Source organism: Sinocyclocheilus rhinocerous, unplaced genomic scaffold, assembly GCF_001515625.1.
Source record: "Sinocyclocheilus rhinocerous isolate Xijiao unplaced genomic scaffold, SAMN03320098_v1.1 scaffold475, whole genome shotgun sequence".
Taxonomy (NCBI): Eukaryota; Metazoa; Chordata; class Actinopteri; order Cypriniformes; family Cyprinidae; genus Sinocyclocheilus; species Sinocyclocheilus rhinocerous.
In genome coordinates, this window is record NW_015646677.1 from 1,303,864 (window position 1) to 1,315,004 (window position 11,141).

General features: G+C 36.3%; 1 protein-coding gene across 1 annotated transcript in view; it reads left to right on the forward strand.

The window, feature by feature from the left end:
* The window catches only part of LOC107708011 (crystal protein), a 13,142-nt gene extending 3,360 nt beyond the window's left edge, over positions 1-9,782 (forward strand). Inside the window, exons 2-8 of the mRNA XM_016512154.1 lie at positions 1,083-1,284; positions 1,906-2,039; positions 3,416-3,543; positions 3,615-3,733; positions 4,809-4,949; positions 5,023-5,195; positions 9,327-9,782. Coding sequence (XP_016367640.1) covers positions 1,083-1,284; positions 1,906-2,039; positions 3,416-3,543; positions 3,615-3,733; positions 4,809-4,949; positions 5,023-5,195; positions 9,327-9,782 — 1,353 coding nt within the window. The remainder of the gene's footprint in view (positions 1-1,082; positions 1,285-1,905; positions 2,040-3,415; positions 3,544-3,614; positions 3,734-4,808; positions 4,950-5,022; positions 5,196-9,326) is intronic.
* Positions 9,783-11,141: the final 1,359 nt, after the last annotated feature.

The window sequence follows — 11,141 nt, forward strand, 5'->3', positions numbered from 1 at the left end:
GACTTTTTAAATTAAATGTTCCCTCCTGGTGGAATGACCTGCCCAACTCAATCTGAGCAGCTGAGTGAGTCCTTAGCCATCTTCAAGAATCCGCTAAAAACACACCTCTTCCATCTTTATTTGACCCTCTAACTCTAGCATTCTCTATTCTAATTCTATTCTTTAAAAAAAAAACTTTTTTTATAGGCCTCCTATAGCGAATCGATGCATTTTTGTAAGAAAAATATCCATATTTAAAATGTAATAATCACTTTTCTCTTGCTTGCGCCAACAGTCTTACACGGAAGCCGTTCTGGCGGATGACGTAGGATGTCGGCGTTGCACATGCGGCGGTGAGTCTCGCAAAAACCAACGTTTGTTTACAGGAGCAAAGGAAGCAAAGTTTCCTTACTTAGCAAAGGAAAACCAGTCCCCTCTTGGTTTATATTGAAATCCTCCAACATTTTTCTTCACAAATCCTTATTTTGTACTTCTAATCCATGACCGTTGTTTTGTTTTGGTCTCTTCACTGCACATCCACATTCGTCACTAATTACCGCCGCATACGCAACCCCGATATCCTACGTCATCCGCCGGAACGGCTTCCGTGTACGACTGTTGGAGCAAGCTAGAGAAAAGTGATTATTATGTTTTAAATATGGATATTTTTCTTACAAAAATGCATCGATCCACTATAGGAGGCCTTTATTCACCCCCCGGAGCCATGTGAGGCACTTTTTACTACGGATGGATGCGCTTTATTGGAATTGTTTTGGACTGTTAAAAAGAAACACCCGCCCATCGCCATTATAAAGCTTGGAAGTGCCAGGATAATGTTTAATATAACTCAGATTGCATTCGTCTGAAAGTCATATACACCTAGGATGCCTTGAGGGTGAGTAAATAATGGGCTAATTTTCATTTTTGGGTGAACTATGCCTTTAATGAACTCATTTTTGTGAAAACCTCAAATTCGACCAAAATTCAACATTTTTTACTTTTTTTGCCTGCAGCTCAAAATTATCCTGTGCGTATTCCGACTCCGACGTTTTGTCAGCACGGTTCACATGTGTAATGCTAGATTATGAATGTGTAATGGTCAGGTGAGTGAGGACTGTCTGTACCTGAACGTCTTCGTTCCTCTGAGCGTGAATGTGGCGGCTCCGCTGCTGAAGCCACTGCCGGTTATGCTGTGGATCCACGGCGGGGATTTCATCGCGGGCTCCGCATCCAAACAGCTCTACGACGGCCGTTACATCAGCAACTTCACGCAGACGCTCGTCGTGAGCGTCGCCTACCGCCTGGGTGAGACTCTGATGACTGTTAATAATAAAAGCCACAAACAGAGCGCTGAATCCATAGATATATATACGTAGATGGCTCATTAGCATCTGTTTCTATGAGCTGTTATACGTAAGCCGTCCACCATATTGTAATGGTCAACTTGAAGTCATTCACCATAGTAATCATAGTAATCAAACCTATTCTACTTAAGTTTGTAAGTGAAGTAGAAATAAAACCCAACTTTGCTTTAAAATGCATCGTAAGATCTCCTAACCGAAGATCACATGATCACAAACGGAAATCACTTCCGTGAAGTGACCATCGCATGTTCCCTTCGCTAACGGACTTCTGGAAGGGCCCTTCGTCTTCGTGAAGGGATTCAGATGTTCACTTTCGTTTGGAATGTCCCTACAAATGGCGTCCCCTTCCCGAAGTGCCCTTCAAGGGCGCAAAAAAGCAGTTTGGAATTCGCCCAATGAATATTTGAAGATGCCACAGTCCTGCACAGCCGATGGTCTGCGAACCCATAGTATGGCAAATGACGTCAAGTTGACCGTTCCAAAATGGCGGACACGTCTACGTGCTTGGAGCGGTCGAATGGGGAATCTATACACATCTATGGCTGAATCTGTGTCTTTGCAGGCGCGTTCGGCTTTCTAGTGTCAGGAAAAGACCTGCGGACTTCCGCCGCGGGGAATTATGGGATTCTGGACCAGCAGGCGGCGCTGCTCTGGGTCCAGCAGAACATCGCAGTGTTTGGAGGAGACCCGAGCAGGGTGAGAAATTAACTAAACTTATTTATAAAGGGGTCAATTTCAAAACCATGTTCAAGCCCCCCAAAATAACAATTTTCAGTATCCACCTTATTCTTCAACGTGGAAGTAAGCCTATGGGTGAGACTTCCGGTTCATTAGCTGCAGAATTACAACGTGCAGTAAACGATAAAACTGTTTGCACTACAAACCAGTGTGTTCATAACTAAGATAATACATTAAAATAATATGGTAAGACACACCAGTTTGCAATATCAAGCAGCAAAAGTTTTGTACAGATAAAAATAGCTGGAAGCAAATGAGACCGGAAGCAATAGAATTTACAAATGGCCGCGCCCATTTTTACGGGAAGAATAAGGTGGATAGATTTTTTTTTTTTTAGGATTAACGGAAATGTCTATAAAATTAATGGATAATGTCCTGGCAGAAAATTACCAGTAAAGTTTTGTTTTTCTTTTTTCAAACAGTGGAAAATAATATATATATATATATTGCATAATAAGTTTTATACATATAAACGTGTAGGCTATATAGTTTTTGCATTATCAGAATCAGAAAGAGCTTTATTGCCAAGTATGTTTGCACATACAAGGAATTTGTTATAGTGTCACAAGCTTCCAGTACACAGAGACAACAACAACACACAGATAATAAAAATAAGATGTGAATAAAATACACATGCATAAATATAAACCACAAAAAAAGAATAAATTGTATGTACAGGTGTGCTATAGATAGAATAGGAATAGAGTAGGAATTATGACATTATCCCTTCCCCAATTTTCAGTAATTGCAGTGCACAAAGAAAAAAAAAGATTTATGTTTATTTTAATAAGGGTTATTATAGTTACTTGAAATAATAAAGTAAAAAAAACTAAAACTGAGCCTATATAGACATATTTTAAAACTAATAATAATGACAAAACGACACAACAAAATTACAAAAACTTTAACTAAAAAAAAAAAAAACAGAAAATATAAACATAAAAATTAATTCAAAATGTTAATGAAAAACTGTAATAGTATCAATGATACTAAAATTACACTGATAAAATCACTGTATTACAGTAATGAGAATCAAACAATAACCACAATTAAAATAAAATTTTAAAACTTTATATTACCATTATATTGCAATAATAAGAAATTAGTATGAAAATGTGCTTTAACTGTAATGAAAATAATTTAAAATAAAATAAGAATGGTACTAAAATAGCCTTAATTTTCTTTATGCAAAATAATTATTATTTAATAACAAACCATACATATAAAAAAAGATGCCTGTAGAGTTTTACAGAATTAAAATAAATACATAGATAATGAAATGAAGATAAACTACTAAATAGCAGACTCTGAGCTGAATTTGTGTGTGACTTCAGGTGACTGTGTTCGGCGAGAGCGCCGGCGCTCAGTCAGTCAGTCTTCATCTGATGATCCAGAGCAGTAAAGCGCTCTTCAGACAGGCCGTTTTCCAGAGCTTACCCTTCTCCATTCCTCTGAAAACACGGTAAATGCACATACAGACGTGTTTCTGTACAGACGAGTGTCGTGTCTTCAAGCGCTGATGTTTCTCCTCAGGCACGAGTCTCTGAAGCTCGGGAAGAACTTCGCTAAATCAGCAAACTGCTCAGTTCTGGACCTGCCGTGTCTTCAGTCTCTGAGTGCTCAGGAGGTGCTGAACGCACAGATCAAATCCAGTGAGAACAACCCCCGCCACATCTCAGAAAACAATCCATGCAAATATTTTATTTATTTATTTTTATTATATTTCACTAAAACTAAAACCATAAAAAAAATTCACAATTTGAAACAAAATGAACTTGAAATTGAATTGGAAAAAAATTGTATGTACTAAAATATTCAATAAAACAGAAAACAGAAAAGAAAAAAAAAAAAAGAAAAAAACACTATAGACATATAATTAAATAAAAATCATTGTATTACAGCAATTATATTTTTAATGAAAATTACCATTGGGAAAATTTAATTATATGTTATTACATTTTATTAAATAATAATAACAAAATATAAAGCACAATAAAATGACTGGACTAATAAGAAAGTAAATAAAATATCTATAATAAGAACAAATTAGCATGAACATATACTTTAATTGCCATGGTAATCTCAAAATAAATAAATAAATGTAAAAACAAAATCTAAATGATATTAAATGGTACTTTAATTTTCTTAATTCAAAATAATAATAATAATAATAATAATAATTTAAGAGTAATAAAATTTAAAACTAAAAATTAATAAAAAAACTTTACAGGCACTGAACAAAAATTACATATAATATTACTAATAAATTAGTAGTAGACATAGTAATAATAATAAATACTATTATTATTATTATTAATATTATTACATCTTCATAGTGCTATTTATTTTTATTTTTTTATAGAATTTTTGTGACATTATTCATTGCCCAGTTCACAGTGTTTGTAATGCAAAAAAATATTTTTCATTTATTTACACAGACAATCAATAATAATCCAATTTAAAAATTGGTTTGAAATTGTGCTTTAATTATCCTTAAAATAATGTTGAAACGTAAAAACTCAAACAATACTAAAAATATCCTTCATTTTCTTCATGCAAATCATGCTAAAACAACAAACAAACAATAAATATTTTTTGTATTCTATTTTTTTTCGGTTGATTTTTAAGTGAAAATAGGCCTGTTTTCAAATCCACATCTTCTCCTCCGCGTCTGACAGAAGGAACAGCTCCAGCACAGATCACAGTGAAGCTGCTTGTGTTTCTCAGGCTCAAAGGTGGTGAATCCCTTCCGCTTTCTGGAGCAGTTTGAGAGCTGGGGGCCGTATGTGGACGGAGAGCTGATCAGAGAGCAGGCGGTCAGTGCCTTCCTGAAGGGACACTGGCAGAAGGACAAGCCCGTGCTGCTCGGTACACTTTCATCCAGTCTCACAGTCAGCATGAACTCAAACTGCTCCTGTTCACTGGCTACTGTGTGTTCCAGGGACCACCTCAGAAGAAGGAGTGATCTTTGTGTACGGCGTCTTCATGAAGCCCGTGTCAGCGGTCGAGTGCACCGTCTACACCACGGCCATCTTCAAACAACACGCCATCAAAATCCTGCGCAAATACCTGCCGCTGTACAGCGCCGCAGACCGCAGGGACATGCTGGCACAGGTTAGCCACGCTCATCACTCCTCATCATCCCCCCGTTAATTATTTCTACATTTGCAAACATCTGTCATGTAAAGACACTTTTCACCACACAATTTTTACACTCTTTTGCTGCCAAAAGCATCTTCCTCTGATTCAAACGTTTCTGGGCATGCTGCTAATATTTCATCATATTATAGTATATTATAGCATCACATTTTTGCCTGATTCCCTTTTGGAGGCTCTTAAAAGCATGAAGTGCATCTGCATTTCTATTATATTATTATGTATTTTTTATTATATATAATATAATAAAAGCAAAATAATAATAATTGTGCATTATTATTTTGTTATTAATTTATTCAATTATAATATAATTCATTATATAATTACAATTATATATATAACTGATATAATATAACTGATTACCTATAATATTTATTATTATTATTATTATTATTATTATTATTACCTGTACAGGTAGTCTTTTTGCATTCTTCCCTCAATTCTCATTAAACTGCTATGCATTTTTTTTTACATTTATTTAAATAAAAAAATCTCATATTACAATAATTAAAAAAAAAACGGTTTGAAAATGTGCTTTAATTATCTTTTAAATAATGTAAAAAATTTAATTTACAAATCAGGTTATATCTGGTTATTTACAGTAATAAGAAATTAGTACGAAATAAGATGATTGTAATAAAAAATAATATTAAAAACTAAATGATCTAAAATATCCTTAATTTTCTTTACAAGAGTTAAGTCCACCTGTATTTTGAGATGAATGGGAACGCTAACATATAGACTTCATATCAACAAATAAATATCAATGATGGAAGTAAAATAGGTTTCCATAATAGAGAATGGCATTTTTATAACTGTAAAACAAAGACAGAGATACCAATTAAGAAGCATTTTTTGTGTTGAAATGCTTCTGCTCCCCTTCTGTCCACAAGGTGGCACTGTGTGTTGTGATTTACTTCATCTGGCACCCAGATCTCAATCAATGATTTAACCAGTTATTCTGTGTCACTTCAGCAGAGTTCACCTGAGAGGTCAAAGGTCACCACAACCCGCCTATCATAATAAATAACTAAATCTATGCATTTACTGCTAAAGTGACTCAGATAGTTGAAGTCTGGCCCTGTGTTCGGTCACTATGTAACACATGTAACGGCTGTCATGAGCTCTGTGTGTGTGAACAGCTGAGTGAGGAGCGCTGAGATGCGTTTCGTTTGTCAGGATGATCAGTGATTGTTTAGAGCTTTTCATCGAGTCGCTGGAGGTTAAGTATCTCTATCTGTAACCTGGTAACCAAACACTCATCAGATAGCGACCACACACACACACACACACACACATACACACACACACTCCAGCGCCTGCGGTCTGAAACTCTTCACGGATCACTTTCAGCTCAAACACAAACTCAGACTGAGATCCGATGACTTTCTGTCTCTTGACTAAATGATGCAGTCTTTAACCCAGCAGTGATATTTTAGTATTATTTTTACATTATTATAGAATTTATTAATATATTTTTTAATATTTATGTTTATTTATAGATTTTTTGTTTTATTTTTTTAATGATTTATTTACTGACAAATAAACAATATTTATTGATATTTAATATTTATATTTATTTATAGATATTTAATATAAGTATTGTAATATCTATTCAATATTTTAAATATATAGTTAAATTAATATTCATTATTAAATAATTCATTAAAATATTGTATAAATTATAAAGAGTTGCGTTTCAAATAAATGCTGTTCTTTTGAACTTTCTATTCATCAAAAAGTCCTGGGAAAAAATGAACATGGTTTTCACAAAAATATTCAGCAGCACAACTGTTTTCAACATTGATAATAATAATCAGAAATGTTTCTTGAGCAGCAAATCAGCATATGATAATGATTTCTGAAGGATCATGTGACACTGAAGACTGGAGTAATGATGCTGAAAATTCAGCTTTACATCACAGGAATAAATTACATTTCACAATATATCCACTTAGAAAACAGCTATTTTAAATGGTAATAATATTTCACAATTTTTACTGTATTTTAATCAGTGTTGGGAAGGTTACTTTAGAAATGTAATAGGTTACAGATTACAAGTTACCATATCTAAAATGTAATAAGTAGTTTAACTATTTTGGTTACTTTAATTACATTTGATTACTTGTTTTCAACTATTAATCATTTTCAAACATGTAAACCAGGCAGGGTTAACATTACAGTAGTATTCAACGCTGATTACTGTCACTTTCGAAATCCTTCATCACTTGAATTAAGATTATAATAATTTAATTTTAAAGCACAGCCACCACAAAATCAGACTTACTTTGAGATCATTCTGAGGTTAAATGCAGATTTAAAACCAAAACAAGAAATTGTTTAATAGCTATGATAATGTTTTTGAAATCAAATCTTGCAGTTATGATAGGAAACACTGGCATCTAACAATGGCTTGGGAAAAAAAACAGTTAATCTTAAAAAATAAAGCATATACACAAACCCAAATAAGACATAAAACAGTTATTGAATAAGCAAGTGTCCGATTCTGAACTATTCTAAACTCCTGAAGCACTGGTGTCTCATATTTTAGAGCAGTCACTGCAATTTATGAAAGAAATCAATTAAATCTGTATGTGGATGTGTGTGTGAAAAAAAAAACAATCAGATGTAACCCCGTTTGTAATCGTTAACATTTTCATAAGTAACTGTAACTTAATTACACAATTTTTCTCAGTAACTGTAACTGATTACACCGTAATTTAGACTAGTTACGTCCCAACACTGATTTTGATCAAATAAATGCAGCCTTGCTGAGCGTAAGAGGCGTAAGAGAAAATCTTACAACCCCAAACTTTTGAACAGTAGTGTAATTTTCAATCAAATTTCACTTGAATGAATTTGACTGTTCAACACTATAAGAGAGAGGAACTTGGTGTTCCAAATGTATAGGAGGTGATTTTTGATGCCTTTCCAAAAGAAACACAAAAGTGGGGAACAATGCATCACACAGCGGAATATTACATTGACAAATTCAACTCAATATTGCTCAATTCACAAGATTGTCACAGCAACAGTCAAATGTCTGTCCTGTGCACCTGTGAGCTGGAGAGCTGAGCAGATCCACGGCACACCCAAATTCTGTTATTTAAACCACTCCAAATAACGGGCGGACGCACATTCCACTGAAGCACTTGATTTATTTCTGTTCACCAGCAGTTATTTAAAGTTTAAAACAATCTCAGGGAGGACTGGGAACGGGAAAAAAAAAAACTGTGCTCTGTATGTCACCAATAAGCATGACACAGACTTTTTTAAATCTACAGTAATATACATATCATTCACACATATACTGTTTGGCAACAATTCTGAGAACCTTATATTTTCACGTTTTCTTAGAGTAATTCATTATTTGATACTCATATGCTTTAGGCAAAAATAAAGCTACCTTTTCAGAAATTCGTTCCAGGAAGTCTTGTCTCTGATATTCCCGACGGCGCAGATGTCTATACACATGAAATTCACCGCTGCCTGCTCCAGCACTGGAACCTGCGGAAATTCAACAAATATATATACCAAAAATGAATCCTGACCGATTATTTGCGAGGGCAAAATTCCTGAGAACGTTAGACCCAATTACAGTAAAGTGTGTGAAGCACTAGACAAAATATAAATATGAAAACATTATATTACAACAAAGATCAATAAAAAATTTGGGGTCAGTCACTGTTAGTGCTGCTGCACATCTCACTTTTCAGCGTGTTTTGTTTAACAGAGTGTGTTAGCCAATCACAAAACCTGGATGCATCTCCGCTCCAGTGTTGTGAGTTTGGGGCAGGAGTACCTGCTGTTGCAGCCAACGGCAAAGTGTGGGACTCTTGAGGAAACCTATTTGATTTGATCAAATCATTCTTTGAAATACCATACTAAAATTATCTGAAAGAGTTTTCTGTAGCTTACTACTATGCAGCGGCACCGCAACACAGTAACTGTAACTGATTACAATTACATTTATTTTGTAATTAAATTACGTAATTTAGTTACATGTAACTAGTTACGTCCCAACACTGATTTTGATCAAATAAATGCAGCCTTGCTGAGCGTAAGAGACCTGATTCCTTTACCTTTCAGATTGTGACTGACTACATCTTCCTGTGTCCGTCGCGGAGGTCGGCTCGCGCCGGCGTGGCGTCTGGGAGCTCGGTGTGGATGTACGTGTTCGATCACGTGGCGAGCGATCCTGGCGTGTGGTCGGGTCTGACGTTCTGTTACCGTCACGCGTGTCACGGCGCAGAGCTGCCGTTCGTGTTCGACTCGGCGCCGGTGGCGAACCTCAGCATGACTCCGGCGGAGCGGCTGCTGTCCAATCGGATGCTGTGTTACTGGGGCGCGTTCGCTCACACCGGCGACCCCGGATCTCACGCCGACTCCAGCGCGTTCTGCCGACTGCAGCGTCCGCCGGCGTGGCCGCGCTACACGGCTAACAGCGGCTGGCTGATCATGAACCTCACGCTGCATTCACACGCGCAGACCGGATCGCGCGAAGACATCTGCGACTTCTGGGACACGCTGGGAATCTATCCATAGAAAGAACAGGTTAAAGGGATAGTTCAGCCAAAAATGAAAATTCTGTCATTAATTCTTCACCCTCATGTCGTTCCAAACCCGTAAAGCCCCGTTCACACCAAGAACTATAACTATAAAGATAACAATATTAGCATCCACACCAGCGGACGATATCGTCTGTTTATTCTAAGCGCACGCTCGTCTGCCGCTTTAAATTCTCGAGCTCGTGACAGCAGGATTGATTCTGATTGGGTGTCAAAGCTTGTATCGTTCATCAGCTGGAAAAAATCGTTCTGGAAGTGATTCCAACGATTTTGTTTCTCTGTGCCTTTATCTTTATAGCTGTGGTGTGGACACTGCTATTCTTTAATATTGGGAAAGATTTTTAGAACTATATATTTATCGTTATCTTTATAGTTATCGTGCTTGGTGTGAACGGGCCTTAAGATCTTCATTCATCTTCGGAACACAAATTGAGATATTTTTTATGAAATCCGAGAGCTCTCTGACCCTCCATAGACAGCAAGGGTCCTAACACGATTAACGTCCATAAACGTTAAAATAATCCATGTGACATCACAGGTACAACAGTAATTTTACGAAGCTACGAGAATACTTTGTGCGCAAAGAAAACAAAAATAACGACTTTATTCAACAATTCGTCTCCTCCGAGTAACCCTATAGCGCCATTTTGGAGAGTATCACATACGTAAACAACGTATGCTGTTCTGTGTCAGCGCTATAGGGTGACGTGGAGGAGACGAATTGTTATTTCGTTATTTTTGTTTTCTTTTGCACACAAAAAATGTTCTCGTAACGTCGTAAAATTACGTTTTAACCATTGATGTCACATGGATTATTTTACCGATGTCCTTGCTACGTTTCTGGACGTTGATCGTGTTAGGACCCTTGCTGTCTATGGGAGGGTCAGAGAGCTCTCGGATTTCATAAAAAATATCTTGATTTGTGTTCCGAAGATGAACGAAGATCTTACGGGTTTGGAACGACATGAGGGTGAGTAATTAATGACAGAATTTTCATTTTTGGGTGAACTATCCCTTTAAGGCTAGAAGGGATACAGCTGTGGCTACTGGGCATGCGCACATCAATATAGCGTAATTTTTGTCACACTGTACAACAATAATTACTATTTTTGCATTATTGTAAGGGGTAGGTTTAGGGTTGGGGTGGGTGTAGATGTTAATAAAACACAATCTAATAGATAGAAAATTAAACTTCATTGTTAGTTTCCGGTCGGAGCTGTATCCCTTCTAGCCACAACCAGAAAAACACGAGAGCTCACTCATATCTCATCTGTTTCTCATGGACTGACTGTACAGTCAAACCAAAATTTATTCAGACACCTTCAACTTTTCTCAC